The 18,649-nt window shown below is 40.8% G+C and overlaps 1 protein-coding gene across 3 annotated transcripts in view; it reads left to right on the top strand.

Moving 5' to 3' along the window:
- The first annotated feature begins 211 nt into the window (after positions 1-211).
- LOC109047257 (janus kinase and microtubule-interacting protein 1-like) overlaps positions 212-18,649 on the top strand; it is a 38,710-nt gene continuing 20,272 nt past the window's right edge. The window contains exons 1-2 of one of the 3 annotated variants that reach the window (XM_042769727.1): positions 212-501; positions 17,652-17,909. In XM_042769727.1, coding sequence (XP_042625661.1) covers positions 17,766-17,909 — 144 coding nt within the window. In that variant the 5' untranslated portion in view covers positions 212-501; positions 17,652-17,765. The remainder of the gene's footprint in view (positions 502-17,651; positions 17,910-18,649) is intronic. The other 2 variants (XM_042769725.1, XM_042769726.1) reach the window with 2 other exon arrangements.

The following is an 18,649-nucleotide window of genomic DNA, read 5'->3' as shown; positions in this document are numbered from 1 at the left end:
TAATTAAATGCAGCACTATCTTGTTTATAGTGAAGCTTTGCTGAGGAGTTTTGAACGACGTTCTACACCGTGGGCGTGGAGGTGGTCGGTGAAATTACTCATACACATCGTACTATGACTTGGGCTTAGTTTATGAATATTAGTTATGTAAAGCTGACGTTTGTTAATACATTCCAATTCCTATTGCTTGCCTTATTTATATTAAATATATACTGTTGACGCTGCATCGTTCCCTTCCAATAGCGGAAGCGTTGCTCATGAATATTAAAAGCGAGACCTTCACAGTAGTAGGATTCGAAAATTCGCTGTCGGATTTCCCTTGCATGTGTAGTGGAGACTAATGTAACGCTGTCACCACTATAACAGCATCAACACACACCACCCTCATCTACACTTCCGCAACTGCTGTCAGATGCCATCGCCAGTCGTGTTTCTCCGGACAGAGCGGAATTAAGGGCACATTTTCGGCCTTCTGGACCGCGGACACCTGAGACGCTCACGGCAAGTTACTGGGGATCGTACGAACAAATGTTCATTTACAGCCTATGTCACTGCACGGTTCCATTTGATTCGCCAGCATACACAATGCTATGTGGTATTTCATTGTTATGAAATAAATGAATAATTTAATACGAATGATTGTATGTGCGTAATGAATGAATTGGTTGTCTCATCACTTTCACTGGAGAGAGTTATTGATCCTATACCGGCGCTCATCCCTTTCAACATCATAACCATATTTGATTCATAGCAGTTGGTTCGCTAATGTCACAGTGACATCTGTCCTCGTGCTGCTTTGTAAACGGTGTAGTTCGAGATAAAACACGCATGATTGGTGTCTATTCTCTTTCATCTTTCGGCTGTCAGTCATGATGACGCAGCGCTGTCAGTCATCCGGCGGTTTGTTTGATGTGTTGTGCTATAGTTTGATGATCAGAAATGCTTAGCTGCAGTGGGTCTGTGATGGCTGGTTCTGTGGGTGTGGTTCTGGCCGCCCGGTGCTGATGAATTCTGCCTCTGTGTCTCTGGATGCACTGCTTACACGGTTCCCACGGTGATGGAAAACCTGGAAATAACGCGGAATTGTGGAATCGTGATTTCCAGGCCTTGAAAAGTTATGAGAATTTTTGCAGGTTATGATTATATATTTTTTCTAGTTATGCTCAGCTTCAGAATACTGCGGAATGGGGCAAGTTGTCACTAGGTCTATGTGTGTGTTTTCTCTGTCAGTGGTTTTGTATTTTGGTTTCAGATGCCCAGTTTAAAACCTTCTTTAAACTGGAATAATTGCATCATGTCATATCATATCATATCATATCATATCATATCATATCATATCATATCATATCATTTTTTATTTTTATTTTATTTTTTGGTATGTTTGCTGTTTTAAAATAATTTTGTGATTCATAATTATTTAGTTGAACAAACTTATTTTTTCATATTTTGGTTTGATTATGTTTGACCATCAAATACTGGTCTGTACACAGTTTTGGACTTGCTTGTTGGGTTTCTTTAAATTAATAGTCCAAATCAGGGGAGAAATATGCACAGAACAAGTGCCGACACAGTTCTAAACAAAGATGTCAGTGGATTTTGTAAGAAGACAACGGGGGACATTTCCACTATGAAACATTAATATGGCCACGTATTTTGGCCAGAAGTGACAATTTAAAGTTAAAATTGTCACTTTTAACTTCACAATATGTTAATTGATGGACTGGAGTCATGTCAGTTACTTGTAGATTATTGTAATGTTTTTATCAGCTGTTTGGACTCTCATTCTGATGGCACCCATTCATAGCAGAGGATCCATTGGTGAGCTAGTGATGTAATGTTAAATTTCTCCAAATCTGTTCAAACAAACAAAAAAACTCATCTACATCTTGGCCTGAGGGTGTGCACATTTTCAGCAAATTTTCATTTTTGAGTGAACTATTTCTTTATGGTTGCGTATCATAGTTTTTCTCTCCAAGAATAAGAACTATACCTGCTGGTTAAAAGGTGAACTTGGTAAACCCACACTGACCAGACCAGGACTGGCTATTCGAATGAGCAACAGGGGCCCCCAAGACATGCAGTGCATTTTACCCAGAGCCACCTCTGTCTAGCATGAGCTATAGATCCCTTGAACAGGTACTGCATGCAAGCTGACCAGCCACTGGTTGTTTTTAGTCTTCAGTGGTCAGCCTACAACAGGACACATTTCCTTATTGTTTTATGCATATTACAATTGCTGTTTAAAGCAGAATGGCATCTGCTGTGGGGACTGTTAGGTGAAGGTGGCCTCAAAATACAGGTATACAGGGCTATAATCCTGCCATGGGAAAGGGGCAACTAAATATTTAAGGAAGAATTTCAAGTACAGTTGTTTTAGCCATTCAAACCTGTTCTGCATATGTATAGATATCTTCTACCACATAGACTGAAATGGCTTAAAGGGGTCATATGATGCGATTTCAAATTTTCCTTTCTCTTTGGAGTGTTACAAGCTCTTGGTGAATAAAGAAGATCTGTAAAGTTGCAAAGACTAAAGTCTAAAATCTAAAGAGACATTCTTTATAAAAGTTGAGACTCGTCCATGTCCCCCTTAAAACGGCTCGTTCTAACACGCCCCCAAATGTCTACGTCAGTATGTGGGAAGATTTGCATAATGCCGCCCAGATATTCACGCAAAGAAAGAAGGCGTACCTTTTATTCTCGTTGTAGTGTTGTTGTTGCCGCCGCCGCCATGTCGTATAGACGCTGTGTGTTTGGTTGTGAAAGCGAAACTACTTTATTTGGCCTTCCAAAAGAGGACGATATCCGCTTCATCATGCCTGGAGCTGATCCATGCTGGCTGCTTAGGAAATACATCAATTTTGCGCTGTGGATCGCAGAATGGGCTTTCACCGTGGACCAAGCGGAGTCCAGTCCGGGGTCGACACATGTGGTTGCCGCAAGCACAAAGTACGCTCCTTCGTAGAATGCACCTCAAGCCGCCCGCCTCTGCTCACTCAAGCCGGCCGTGGTTCACTCTAGACCGCGGCTCACTCTAGGCCTTTGGCCTCTGCTCACTGAAGGCCTCCGTGTGAGGTGGTTTCGTTAAGAAAGCGAAACTACATTGTTTTTGCCTTCCAAAAGAAAACATGACTAGAAATCATGTTTATATCACTTTTATAATGGGTTTTATGTTTTTGTCTCGTCGCTCCGGGCGGACAAGGCATCACAATATGTTAAGAGGCGTAACATTTCCGTCACACGTTTAAGGCATTCGGCCAATCACAACGCACTGGATAGCTGGCCAGTCACAGCACATCTAGCTTTTGAGAGCGATGAGCCTTGTAAAAATCAACGTGTTTCAGAAGGCGGGGCATAGAGGAGAAGCAATAATGTACAGTATGTGGAAAATAATGTGTTTTTTAACCTTAAACTGCAGAAACACATTTCATTACACCATATACACAAAATAATGTTCTTTTTAGCAGCATCATATGACCCCTTTAATCTTACTCTAACTTTACGCAGATAGAGGCTTAATGGAAGGTTTTAACAGAAAGCTTGAACTGTGTTCTCAGGACAAACATAATTTTTGTAAACGTCACATTGGTGCAAGTTGTTAAATTTGTTACTTTTATTATGCAATTGACTTCTTTTTTTTTAAGAACACTGTTTTAATATTTCGGTATGTCACCTTTTATAGGTTTTAAATTAAATAAGTACTTTTTGAGTAATTGTAGAAAAATTAATTTAATTGAACCGCCTTTTTCTTTTTTCTTTTTTGATGTGCTGGCTAAGTTACTCTCGGGAAAAAGGTACAATATCTGTCACTGAGGCGTTAACCTTTCAAAAGGTACTAATATGTACTATTTAGGTGCTAATATTGACTTTTAGGGGTAAATAATGTACAAAGATTAGTTTTTGAAAAGGTAACGCTCCAGTGACAGCTTTTGTGTTTTTTTTTTTGAGAGTCAAGTCAAGTCAAGTCATCTTTATTTATATAGCGCTTTAAACAAAAAAGATTGTGTCAAAGCAACTGAACAACATTAATTAGGAAAACAGTGTGTCAATAATACAAAATGACAGTTAAAGGCAGTTCATCATTGAATTCAGTGATGTCATCATGCAGCTCAGTTCAGTTTTAAATGGTATCTGTGCAATGATTTGCAATCAAGTCAACGATATCGCTGTAAATGAAGTGTCCCCAACTAAGCAAGCCAGAGGCGACAGCGGCAAGGAACCAAAACTCCATCAGTGAGAGAATGGAGGAAAAAAACCTTGGGAGAAACCAGGCTCAGTTGGGGGGCCAGTTCTCCTCTGACCAGACTAAACCAGCAGTTCAATTCCAGGCTGCAGCAAAGTCAGGTTGTGCAGAAGAATCATCTGTTTCCTGTGGTCTTGTCCCGGTGGTCGTCTGAGACAAGGTCTTTACAGGGGATCTGTCTCTGGGGCTCTAGTCCAGGTCTCCGCTGTCTTTCAGGGCTGTAGAGGTCCTTTCTAGGTGCTAATCCACCATCTGGGCTGGATACATACTGGATCCGGGTGACTGCAGTGACCCTCTGACTTGGATACAGACTGGATCTGGTTGCTACGGTGACCTCGGAATAAGAGAGAAACAGACTAATATGAGCGTAGATGCCATTCTTCTAACGATGTAGCAAGTACATCGGGTGTTATGGGAAGTGTTCCCGGTTCCGGTTTACCTAATTAATGCAGCCTAAAAATCGGATTTGGATATTAGAAGTGTATTAGTATGTTATGTGTAAGCCAGGTTAAAGAGATGGGTCTTTAATCTAGATTTAAACTGCAAGAGTGTGTCTGCCTCCCGAACAATGTTAGGTAGGTTATTCCAGAGTTTGGGCGCTAAATAGGAGAAGGATCTGCCGCCCGCAGTTGACTTTGATATTCTAGGTATTATCAAATTGCCAGAGTTTTGAGAACGGAGCGGACGTGAAGGACTATAATGTAACAAGAGCTCGTTCAAATACTGAGGTGCTAAACCATTCAGGGCTTTATAAGTAATAAGCAAGATTTTAAAATCTATACGATGTTTGATAGGGAGCCAGTTCAGTGTTGACAGGACCGGGCTAATATGATCATACTTCCTGGTTCTAGTAAGACCTCTAGCTGCTGCATTTTGGACTAACTGGAGTTTGTTTACTAAGCGTGCAGAACAACCACCCAATAGAGCATTACAATAGTCTAACCTTGAGGTCATAAACGCATGGATTAACATTTCTGCATTTGACATTGAGAGCATAGGCCGTAATTTAGATATATTTTTGAGATGAAAAAATGCAGTTTTACAAATGCTAGAAACGTGGCTTTCTAAGGAAAGGTTGCTATCAAATAGCACACCTAGGTTCCTAACTGATGATGAAGAATTGACAGAGCAGCCATCAAGGCTTATACAGCGTTCTAGGTCATTACATGCAGAGCTTTTAGGATCTATAATTAACACCTCTGTTTTTTCAGAATTTAGCAGTAAGAAATTACTCGTCATCCAGTTTTTTATATCGACTATGCATTCCGTTAGTTTTTCAAATTGGTATGTTTCGAGAGTGTATAGTGATGCAATAAATAAAGTATAAATATTATGTTATGGTGGTTACCCTTAAATTTTTGTCTGGTTAATTTAACATTCAAATGTGGTTGACCTGGCTGATTATGTCTGACTGTCAAATGCAGGTCTGTAGCCAGTGCTGGACTTATAAGACTGATGATACATGGGGCAACTTTTTGAGCAATGTTGCCGGACAAATTTGGTCAATGTTGCCGTCAACGTAATTCTTAATGGTAAAGTGGCCAAGCAACATTGCTTAAAAAAACTTGCTCAGCAAAATTGCTCAAAAAGTTGCCCAGTATATCATCAGCATTACTGTTTTGCTTGGTGCTTTTTTTTTTTTTTTTACAGATCCTTATTTGATTACATTTTGTTGGGTGGCTTCAATAAGATCCCAGACATTGCACATTACTGTCACAACCCTCCTTGCCAAACACACTGTAGTATTTAGATTGGCAACACAACTGTTACACCCTAACAGAACTCCCTTAGCGATTGAAACCTGTTCTGCATCTGTATAGAGCTCTTTTACCACATAGGCTGAAAGTTTTTAATCTGCTTACTCTACTGTAACTCTAAACTGAGAAAGGTTTAAAGCATATCTCCATAGCACAGACTTGTATGGTCACATGCGTTCACCCATGACCAGCGAGGCAGCTTCATTACTTTGAATATGCTGAGATAACACACTGCTGTTTCATTCCCCAGCTGTTTAGATTAAAACTTTATGTAAATTCTTAAGATATCAGGGCATTAAAAGTTTCAAAGGTCAGCAGAAATGTTGAACAAGGTAGACTTGTAATCGTTTTCATTCTGTGTCCTCTGGTAGTGGTTTACTTCAGTGAGTTTGGTTTGTTTTCCTAGGGTGGGATATTTGTAAACGCCTTAAAGGGATAGTTCACCCAAAAATCAAAATTATGTCATTAATGACTCACCCACATGTCGTTCCAAACCCGTGAGACCTCCCTTCATCTTCGGAACACAGTTTAAGATATTATAGATTTAGTCCGAGAGCTTTCTGTCCCTCCATTGAGAATGTATGTACGGTATACTGTCCACGTCCAGAAAGGTAATAAAAACATCTTCAAAGTAGTCCATGTGACATCAGAGGGTCAGTTAGAATTTTTTGAAGCATCGAAAATACATTTTGGTCCAAAAATATCAAAAAAACTACGACTTTATTCAGCATTGACTTCTCTCCCGGGTCTGTTATGAGCGCGCCGTTCACAGCACATCTGGTTCGCGAACGAATCACTCGATGTAACCGGATCTTCTTGAACCAGTTCACCAAATCGAACTGAATCGTTTGAAACGGTTCGCGTCAACAATAAGCATTAATCCACAAATGACTTAAGCTGTTAACTTTTTTAACATGGCTGACACTCCCTCTGAGTTCAAATAAACCAATATTCCGGAGTAATTCATTTACTCAAACAGTACACTGACTGAACCGAGCCAGATAACGAACGAAACATTGACTCGTTCTCGAGTCAAGAACCGGTTGCATCGGTTTTCGGATCACCGGTAGTGATGGGAAGTTCTGTTCTTCTCCGCGAACCGGTTCTTTCGGACAGTTTGATTCAATAAACCGCTTGCCGAAAACGGTTCACCAGTTTCTTTTGCGCTCGACGTAATGACTTCATTGACGATTAGGATGATTGCCCTTGATTCAAGCCTTCGGTTTACCCGCGCTCATCATAACATTAGCACAGAATCAGTTCAGAATCAATCATCAAAAGAACCAGTTCGGTTTTCATATACGCGCAGTGTGTCAGTCTGAATCTGAGTTTAAGAGAAAACGCATGAAAATTGGGCAGTGGATTTAACATCAGGCGACAGGTGCATCCACTCATTCTTGCTTCAGAGCCGAGTCATGAGATATAGTCACCACAAAGCCATTCATCTTTGTGTTTCTGGAGAGCTGTTCCTGGTAGGCGTGACGGCGCAGTACAGCGGTGTCCCTGCAGCAGTGATTCCCCTGGGCTCTTCGGCTAAAAGAGCAGTTTACTGGTAGATTCATCTTTGTGTTTCTGGAGAATGCCGTTTCGTCCGTGTCCTTCTGGATGCAGTCGTTTCCTGTCCTTGTTTGACGGTCACAAGCGTTGTCTGCAGTGTCTGGGTCCAACACGCTGAGGCTGCGCTCGTGGATGACTCATGTGTCTATTGTGGGCATATGAGCATGGCATCGCAGCGATCGTGTCTTTCACTCCTCAAGAGGAGTGCAGCAGACCCCTCTGTCGCCGTCCTGGTTTCTCTGGCTTGAGCAGGGCTGGCGCTTCAGCACTGGTTGCACTCCCGAGTCCTGAGATGGGTATGGCACCGCAGTACACATCGTGTCACCATCACACGATGTGTCGCCGCCTATTCAGCCCCTGGTCGGACCTTGCCTTTCTACGGGCCGGCATGCCCTTAGAGCAAGTGTCCCGGCATGTTGTTGTCATGACAGATGCCTCCCACACGGGCTGGGGCGCAACGTGCAATGGGCAGGCAGCTTCAGGGTCCTGGACAGTCTGGGTCTGGAGTTGCTGGCAGTGCATCTAGCTTCACGGTGGTTTCGGCAGCTGTTGCTAGACAAGTACATGTTGGTCCGCACGGACAACACTGCGGCTGTTTCGTACATCAACCGACAGGGCGGTCTACGATCACGTCACATGTCTCAACTCGCCCGCCATCTCCTCCTCTGGAGTCAGACACGCCTCAAGTCACTGCGCACTGTCCACATCCCAGGGGAGCTCAATCGTGCAGCCGACGCGCTCTCACGACAGCTCACTTTCCCCGGGGAATGGCGACTCCATCCCAAACTGGTCCAGCTGATCTGGAGTTGATTTGGGGAAGCCCAGGTAGACCTGTTTGCCTACCACAAGTCCTCCCACTGCCAGCTGTACTATTCCCTGTCCCAGGCCCCCCCCGGGCACGGATGCACTGGCACACAGCTGGCCTTGGGCTCTACGCAAGTATGCGTTTCCCCCAGTGAGCCTGCTCGCACAGACACTGTGCAAGGTCAGGGAGGATGAGGAACAGGTCCTGTTGGTTGCGCCTTACTGGCCCACCCGGACCTGGTTTTCAGAACTCATGCTCCTCGTGACAGCCCCTCCCTGGCGCATCCCCCTGAGGAGGGACCTCCTCTCTCAGGGGCTGGGCACCATATGGCACCTGCATCCAGATCTTTGGAACCTCCACGTGTGGCTTCTGGATGGGACGTGGCAGACCTAAGTGATCTACCACCGGCGGTGGTAGACACTATCACTCAGGCTAGAGCCCCCTCCATGAGGCAGGCCTATGCTTTGAAATGGAGTCTGTCCACGATTTGGTGTTCTTCTCATCGAGAAGACCCCCGGAGATGCTCGGCCAGAGTCGTGCTTTCTTTCCTGCAAGAAAGGTTGGAGTGTAGGTTGTCACCCTCGACCTTGAAAGTGTATGTGGCTGCCATTGCAGCCCATCATAATGCAATGGATGGCCGGTCCCTGGGGAGGCATGACTTGATCGTTAGGTTCCTGAGGGGTGCCAGAAGGTTTTATTCCTCCTAGGACACCCCTGATACCCTCCTGGGACCTCTCTATTGTTCTGGCTGGACTTCAGAGGGGTCCCTTTGAGCCGCTAGATTCAGTCGAGCTCAAGTTCCTGTCTCTCAAGACAGCACTCCTGATCGTGCTCACTTCCATCAAGAGGGTCGGGGACCTCCAAGCATTTTTGGTAAGTAAAGAGTGCCTTGTGTTCAGGTCGGCCTACTCTCACGTTGTCTTGAGACCCCGGGCTGGATACGTGCCCGACCAGGTGGTGAACCTGCAAGCACTGCCCCTGGAGGAGGCAGATCCAGCTGTGTCCCGTAAGAGCTCTTCGCATATACGTGGACCGCACCCAGAGCATCAGAAGCTCTGAGCAGCTCCTGGTCTACTTTGGAGGTCAGCAGAAAGGGAAGCCTGTCTCAAAGCCGAGGTTGGCCCACTGGATAGTGTATGCCATCACCTTGGCGTACCATTCCCAGGGTGAGCCGTGCCCCCTGGGGGTGAGGGCTCACTCCACACGGAGTGTGGCCTCCTCCTTTGCACTGGCGCACGGTGCCTCTCTGGCAGACATCTGTTGTTTTACAACCTTCGTGTAGAGCCAGTTTCTTCCCGTGTGTTGGGTAACAGGTAATTGGTGGGAAGGACTGGCTCGGTGTCATGCTTGCTGCGCCATTCCCCCTAACACGGGGATGTGAGCGCCTTCTTCTCCCTGTAGAGTTTCCCAGTTGGCGTACCCTGGTCGAGCATCCTCCAGCACCCTTGGCGGTCACACTTGGCAGAGCAGTCTGGCGCCAGGCCCAGTACTGGTGTTAGCATGCCCGGAGTCCCGGTCAGCCCCTGTACTGGGCTAGGTGTCCATATGGCTTGATTCCCTACGGGTAATCCCATATGTGTATTCTTCCATGGTAAGGTTTCCCTCTTGGTAAACCCGTGTCTTCCCTTGACAGACCCGCTCTGTCAGTCTCTTCTGGCAGCTGTTCCATCCCTTCTCTAAGGTAGGACCTGCCTCAGAGACCCATTCCATATGTAGTACTGCCCCCTGGGTCAGTCCATATCAGTATCTCCACGTCACCTCCGAATGAGTAGGATGTTGTCTCTGTAGCGACCTTTTCCTTAAGGCTCGCTTCTCCATCGTTCTGCCAAGTTGAAAGAACAAATAGGAAAGATTTGAAGCCATCTCTCACTGAAGGTTGAAATCCCTTCCAAAAACTTTTTTGTGGACGGAACAGCAGCATGGCCTTTTCTAGCAGCGATGTACTCACCCTTTTGGTCCCCTTTGGTACCAAGGTCAGTGAATTTGCGCTGGGGCTTTGGGAAGGTTACGACCTTAAGCGTAGCTTTGTGACATACTGCGGCTCGTAGACAATTGCAGCGCCACAGGGTTGTGACTGTGCTCAGGTTGTGGCATTTTCCATAGGACCAACAGATAGGGAATGTCTCGGATACGTATGTAACCCTCGTTCCCTGATGGAGGGAACGGAGAAGTTATGTCCCCATGCCACAACCTTGAACCAATTCACTGTTGCCAGGACACGTTCTCGGCTCCTCAGCATAAAACCTGAATGAGTGGATGCACCTGTCGCCTATTTACACCCGTAGGCATGGGGAGTGGCTCAGGTATGTTAAATCCACTAGCCAATTTTCATTGCCGTTTCCTCTTAAACTCAGAGATGATTGGCCTCCCAAGTGAGACCCCATATGTTTTCCGACATAATGTCTCCGTTCCCTCCATCAGGGAACGAGGGTTACGTACGGAACCAAGACGTTACTTATAGTGCAATAGTGCAAAGTGGCTATATGTTTTAATTTTTATATATTTATTTTATCTTTGCAGGTTTTATATGGAACTTGACTTTGATGTTTCTCATAAACGTGCAATGTCTGCAGACTGTGAACTCTTGTATCTGGCTGGACATCTGGGAGCCAAATGTGTGTGTGTGTGTGTGTGTGTGTGTGTGTGTGTGTGTGTGTGTGTGTGTGTGTGTGTGTGTGTGTGTGTGTGTGTGTGTGTGGAGGATATATTTAGCAAATGTTCAACTCATGCAAATGTTCGCGATTTTATAAACCCCTGGTTTGCTATCATTTCACTTAAGGAAAATAACATCTTGGAACAGATGATGTAATTGTGAAATGTCATTAAATGTTCAAACTAGTTAAGCACTCATTTTCTCTAAGAAGCTGAACTACAATCCAGATCTAGATGTGTTTCAGTGTGTTGTAGACCATATAACAAGTCACCAGTAGTTTTGGTGATGCTGTTTTATGCTATTTTCTCCAAAGTTTTGCTGTTGTTCATTCTCCAGATAAGAGAGATTTTGGAGTCAGTAAAGCTTTTGTGTGTACTCTTGAAGTAGCTAGTTGTTTTTCATGTGACAAACAGGTCAAGGTAAACTACTTAATTTAAGTTAATTAAGTTGTATGCAGTGTTGGGGAAAGTTACTTTTAAAAGTAATGCCTTACAATATTGCGTTACTCCCTAAAAAAGTAACTTAATACGTTACTTAGTTACTTTTTATGGAAAGTAATGTGTTACATTACTTTTGCGTGTACTTTCACGTTACTTTTTAAATATGAGCAGGGCTTGATTGTTTTTAATATAAGAAGTTCTATTTATAGCAAATGTAAAAGCCCTTTCACACCAAAAAGTGTAATGAATGAACCTCAGGCTGAAGGAAAAGTAAATTCACGTCTGTACAGTAGAACACAGGAGAAGAAGGTTCAACACTCTTCAGCAATAAAAAAAAAAAACAATGAAGCACAATTGTTAGTTTATCTAAAGTCATTTTTGATTATTAGTATGGTTGAACTGGATCATTAAAGGTCAGCAGCAAAGACACTGTTAATAAAATGGGAATAGATACATTTGTGTTATTTAATATCTACTAAATCTGTTTTGTTTTTTGTTTTTTTGTGAGTGGGATGAATTAATGCACATTCACATTTAGTCTAGAACTACAGTAACATCATGTTCACACAGCGCACACAACGCCTCCATACTTCCGATTTCTCCCAATATGGGAACAGGAGGCTTGTCAGTCAAAAAATGGGAATACAAAGTAACTGGCGTTACTTTTTTGAAAAAGTAACTCAGATATTTTCTTGTAAATTAAAAAGTAATGTGTTACTTTACTAGTTACTTGAAAAAAGTAATCTGATTACGTAACTCGCGTTCCTTGTAATGCATTACCCCCAACACTGGTTGTATGGCATATTCTTTTATAACACAATGATTTATAAATGCATTTATACATTTATAAATTCTCTCTTTATTTATTTATTTATTTATTTGATGCAACTAGTACAGTGCAGGGCTAGTTTTTGGGCAGGTGCATTGTCATTGTTAACGTCATGCACTGTCTTGCATTCATCAATGTGTTTTTATATCTTGCAAACTTTTTTTTTTTGTAAACAGTGTTGATGCAAATATTGCTTTTTGAAATATGTCACCATTTATTTACAGTAGCTCAATGTGTTCATTAATTTATAGTGGTCATAAAGTTACATTTCAATATTGTTTAAATATTATTAATAAACAAACAAACAAACAAACAAACAACAAAATAAAAAAAAGCTCCCTTGATCGCAACGTTTTTCTGCCAACAGCAAAATTCTATGAAAACAATTAAATCAACGTCTCAATAAACTGTTATAGAACATTTCTTAATACACATTCAAATCATCTAAGAACATTTGGAAATGTAAAGTTGATGAAAAAAATCTAATTGGTTCTAAACGTCTCTGTGCATAATTATTCAACCCCTACATTTTGTGCAGAATCTTTTATTCTTTATAACATCCAATAAACGCTGCCTGTAAGTGCTTAGAAGCCTTTGTCACTTCTCTTCTGCAATCTTGGCCCATTCCTTGCTTGAAAAAGCATCCAGATCACTGATAATGTTTGTTTTTTTTTCATTATCACTGCTTTATTTAAATTCCACCAAATATTTTAAATAAGATTTAAATCGGAAAACTGAAAAGGGCACTCAAGAGCATTCTAGAACCATAACCTGAACCAAGAATAACTGGATTTGGATGTATACTTTGGGATTGCTGTCCTGCAGGAAAGTCCATTGACCATCAATCTTCATTCTCTGCACCAAAGACACCGCAATCATTGCCAAAATGGCCTGATACTTCAAAGAATCCGTGATTTTCTTTATACAGTCAAGATGTTCACTTCCTGCAACAGCAAAATACCCCAATAACAAGAACAGTCCAACTCCAAAGTTTTTTGTTGTGCTCATAAGCTTTGCAATTCTTCCAGGCATACCGCTGAACTATGGGTCAAAAAGTTTCAGTTGGGTCACATCATTGCATAAAACATTCTTCCAGAACTCCAGAGGTTTATCCAAATTAATTTTAGCATATTCAAGCCAGCCTTGTATGTTCTTCTTGGTCAAAAGTTGCATTTGGCGAGGTGTCCTGACATGAAGACCATGCTCATTTAGTGTTCTTCTTATACTCTGCATTGAAATGTTGCTTCCTTCTTTCATCAGGTCATCGTTGCAAGTCTTTGTCAGTTGAGGGTTTTTTACAGTTGCTCTGATTAAACATTTTATTCCTCCTGATGATATTGTGCTTTATCTTCAGCAACCTCAAAGGTTTTCTGGTACAACACCTTTTAAAGTTATGCATATGGCTGCTAGCTCTGTCTCTAGGAACCTTTAGTTTCTTCTTGTAGCCACAGACTGTATAATTTACCAATTTATTCTCTATAGATATTGTGAAAGCTCTTTTGACCCAAATTTGTCTCTCAACTTCAGCTCATTCATGGGCTAAATTTATGTTTTGTCATAGAGTTTCCAAAGGCTTGTGTTTTAATGCAATTTTGTGCCCTAACATAGACTCACCTAAAGGATTATTAGGAACACCATACTAATACTGTGTTTGACCCCCTTTCGCCTTCAGAACTGCCTTAATTCTACGTGGCATTGATTCATCAAGGTGCTGAAAGCATTCTTTAGAAATGTTGGCCCATATTGATAGGATAGCATCTTGCAGTTGATGGAGATTTGTGGGATGCACATCCAGGGCACGAAGCTCCCGTTCCACCCCATCCCAAAGATGCTCTATTGGGTTGAGATCTGGTGACTGTGGGGGCCATTTTAGTACAGTGAACTCATTGTCATGTTCAAGAAACCAATTTGAAATGATTTAAGCTTTGTGACATGGTGCATTATCCTGCTGGAAGAAGCCATCAGAGGATGGGTACATGGTGGTCATAAAGGGATGGACATGGTCAGAAACAATGCTCAGGTAGGCCGTGACATTTAAACTATGCCCAATTGGCACTAAGGGGCCTAAAGTGTGCCAAGAAAACATCCCCCACCCCATTACACCACCACCACCACCAGCCTGCACAGTGGTAACAAGGCATGATGGATCCATGTTCTTATTCTGTTTACGCCAAATTCTGACTCTACCATCTGAATGTCTCAACAGAAATCGAGACTCATCAGACCAGGCAACAATTTTTCCAGTCTTCAACTGTCCAATTTTGGTGAGCTTGTGCAAATTGTAGTCTCTTTTTCCTATTTGTAGTGGAGATGAGTGGTACCCGATGGGGTCTTCTGCTGTTGTAGCCCATCCGCCTCAAGGTTGTGCGTGTTGTGGCTCCACAAATGCTTTGCTGCATACCTCGGTTGTAACGAGTGGTTATTTCAGTCAAAGGGGCTCTTCTATCAGCTTGAATCAGTCGGCCCATTCTCCTCTGACCTCTAGCATCAACAAGACATTTTCGCCCACAGGACTGCCGCATACTGGATGTTTTTCCCTTTTCACACCATTCTTTGTAAACCCTAGAAATGGTTGTGTGTGAAAATCCCAGTAACTGAGCAGATTGTGAAATACTCAGACCGGCCCGTCTGGCACCAACAACCATGCCATGCTCAAAATTGCTTAAATCACCTTTCTTTCTCATTCTGACATTCAGTTTGGAGTTCAGGAGATTGTCTTGACCAGGACCACACCCCTAAATGCATTGAAGCAACTGCCATGTGATTGGTTGATTAGATAATTGCATTAATGAGAAATTGAACAGGTGTTCCTAATAATCCTTTAGGTGAGTGTATATAGACATAGGCATAGCTGTATTACAAAAAGAAAACTCAAAAATATTACATTATATTGCCATTATAATCTTAAATATACCATAAAATTGTTATAGATGCACAAAAAAATGGATCTTCATAGAAGCTTACATTTGAAAATTATTGCAATATATAATTTTGTAATAATTTTGATTGCAAGTGTATATGTTATATGTATTATTTATATATATAAAATACATTTTTTGGCCTAAAGGGTGTGTATTAGTACCTTCTTATATAAATGGTACATATACATTCCTTTTAAAAGATGGGGCCAGTTAAATCTATAGCGGGGCAGTCTGAATTATGGGCGTAACTGGGGCAGCAGAAAAAAATAAATAAATAAATAAATGTTGTGTTGAGCCCAACAATAGAGCAAAACAAACCATAGACAATGTCAGGCAGATTTAAAAAGTCACTAGCACAAAAGCAGGTGGCCGACTTGGTCAAATGCACATTACTTGTGTTACTGATTTGAAAGAGTTTTGCTCACCAAGCTTACTCTGAGCTTCATAGTTTGATTAGTGATACTGGACAGGCTGATTAATTTGTCAATATTTAGCCATTTAAAGTTGATCAGGTGAATGTGTAAAAGAAGTAATCAGTTAATCTAATGCTAGTTTCAGAATGTATTGCACATTTTCTGTATTACAATATTGTGTAGTAAACTGTAAGTAGATGTAAATAAAATAAGTGTTAAAATACAGCTGCAAGCAGCGATGATCTTAGTGGCTTCAAGAAAACAATGCACAGCAGTCAAATTCATTTAACCCTCTAGCAGTCTGGTTGTTGAGTTACAGCAATGAAAGGGTTACATACACAGAAAGGGAAGGATTATAATGATCTATAAGCATTTGTGAAGCAATTATATAAAACTCTATTATTGACAGTACAGTACATATTAACTGATTTTATGCATGTATTTATCATTTGTACTGATAGAAACAGTAAAGGGATAGGCATAAATGATTAACAACATAAATGATTTCTTATGCTATGACTCCATCTAGTCCATCCAGCTTTAGTATCACAGTCTTCATCCATCAGCTGAAATGTCTGATAGTTTATAGATCTGCATATGTAAAAAGTTTTAATAAATCACTATGGCAACACTGTTTGAGATATCCCAAAATACATTCTTACATACTTAAAATAAATCCTTAGTATTTTTGCATCATATAGACAAAGTTTGGTGCAAATCGTATGATTACAATTGGAGTAGCACCGCACATAGGAGAAGAATATTAAAGTTTGAAGTGTAGCCATGGCAACAGTATTTAAGATATCAAGAATCCCTTCACAGTTTTACATATGCCATGTTTTGACATTATTCTAATGAATTTTGAAGCAAATGGATTGAAAATAAGAGGGTGATTTCAAAGCATTCTGAAAATGATGCCTCCTGCTGGCAGTTGTCGTTGTTGCACTTACACTTTGACATAATAGTCACATCAATGTGTCAGACTCATTCAACAACAAACTGCTAAAGTTTCATCAAAATCAACAATGTATGCTGAAGTTATAACACACTTCCTGTTTCTTCTTTTTTGCTATAAATTTGTTGCCCCCCCACCCCATGACTCCCCTCTGTGAACTTCTGGTAGCAACAAAACACACACACATAAAAAAAAAAGGTTTCTTGCCCTGTGCTCGCCAATGCTGCATTTATTTGATCAAAAATGCAGTAAAACATTTGATAATGTTGTTAAATAATATTACAGTTTAAAATAACTTTAACCAATTTATTCCTATGTTGGCACAGCTAAATTTTCAGCAACCATTTTCCAGTCTTCAGTGTAACGTGATCATTCAGAAATCATTCTAATATGCTGATTTGCTTATAATTATCAATGTTGAAAACTGTGATGCATTTTTTGTATTCTTTGAATAGAAAGTTAAAAAGACCAAGATTTTTTTTTTCAATTGTAATATTTTTGTAACAATGTAATAGTTTAAAGTGTCACAATTTAATGCATCCTTGTAGTATAAAAATAGTACTTTTTTAAATAATAGTATTGACCCCAAGCTTTTTGAATGGTAGTGTATTTCTTCTCATTTAGATGTCAGTTGTTATATTGCCCATCAGCCACACTCTCTCTCTCTCTCTCTCTCTATATATATATATATATATATATATATATATATATATATATATATATATATATATATGCATTGTTACATAAACACACAACAACAACAACAACAGCAACAACAACAAAAACAATACCAAATTGACCACTATTTATTGGCCATATAGCGATTGATGCATCTATTGTCACGTAATACCATAAGACACCACTAGATGGAGGCACAATCATTCAAAATATGTTGGAGCCAATTTCCAATGAACAAATGGCACATGTGAGTGTTCAGCATGTGTAAGATATGTTAGCGTTGACTGTAGTTTGTGAGCATGTCTAAGAGCAACACCCTCGCTCTTACTGAGTCAAACAACTGTGTGTGCAGTCACTTTGGATGTTGAATTTGCGGACCGACCCTTTCTGTTTCCACCAGGAGAAGAGGAAGATGCCAGTGACGGTGTGGTCGATTTCCAGTGTAACAAAAGGTTTAGAGTGAGATTTGACTCTGGAAGTGTGGATTTGACTGGCGAATCATCATTTGGGGAGGATGGCTGCAACTACGCCCACATCAGCCCCACCTCCCAAAAAGAGCAGAGGAAAACAGGAAATAGAAACTCTACAGGCAGCCAATGAAGAGCTGAGGAGCCGGTTGAGTGACTTGCAAAATGAACTGCAACAGGAAAGAGGCAAGGTACGCCCATCTAGTGCATGGCTTTGTTCACATCACACCCAGTCTGATTTTGTGCACTAGTAGTACTTTAAATCCTAAAAGTATATTTAAAAAAAAAAATTGTTATTGGAGATAATATAATACTAATAACATAAAAAGGCCATTTAAGTGTACTTAAAGAGACACTTTCATGATACTTAAGTACACTTTTATAAGGTGCACTTTGTGATGATGCCAAATTAAAAAAGTTTTTCTTTTATATTGCATTTTAAACCATTGTTTTAATAATCTTTTGTCTTGCTTTAAAGAAATACATTAACTTGATTATAATTTTATTGTAATGCTATTCAATAATACATTTCTAGTTAACATTTTAAAATTAAATTCCAACTAAACTGCAACTTCATCATTACAAATGTGTAATTACAAATATATTTAAATGCATGACATACACACTTCAATAGAAATAACAATAAAGTTTATTTTAGTTTAACATAAATGCTTGTTAGTACATTTAGCAGAACACTTTAACCATACAAGACAGTAGAAGTAATTATGAAATTTCATATAAAGATGAACTTAAGTCCTACTTAAGTGGGTCAAAATAGCAATATGCAATTATAGTGTGCGAAAGCATTAAAAGAATATGTGCAAGTGCAGACTGTCTCCATTATTATACTGCAGTTGTTGAAATCTGATCTGTTTTTCTGAGATGTTAGTATTCAGTACATCAGTTGCCATAGTAATGACATAAGTACCAG

Source organism: Cyprinus carpio, chromosome A14 (genome assembly GCF_018340385.1).
Source record: "Cyprinus carpio isolate SPL01 chromosome A14, ASM1834038v1, whole genome shotgun sequence".
Lineage (NCBI taxonomy): Eukaryota > Metazoa > Chordata > Actinopteri > Cypriniformes > Cyprinidae > Cyprinus > Cyprinus carpio.
This window is presented reverse-complemented; position numbering and strand designations above follow the sequence as displayed.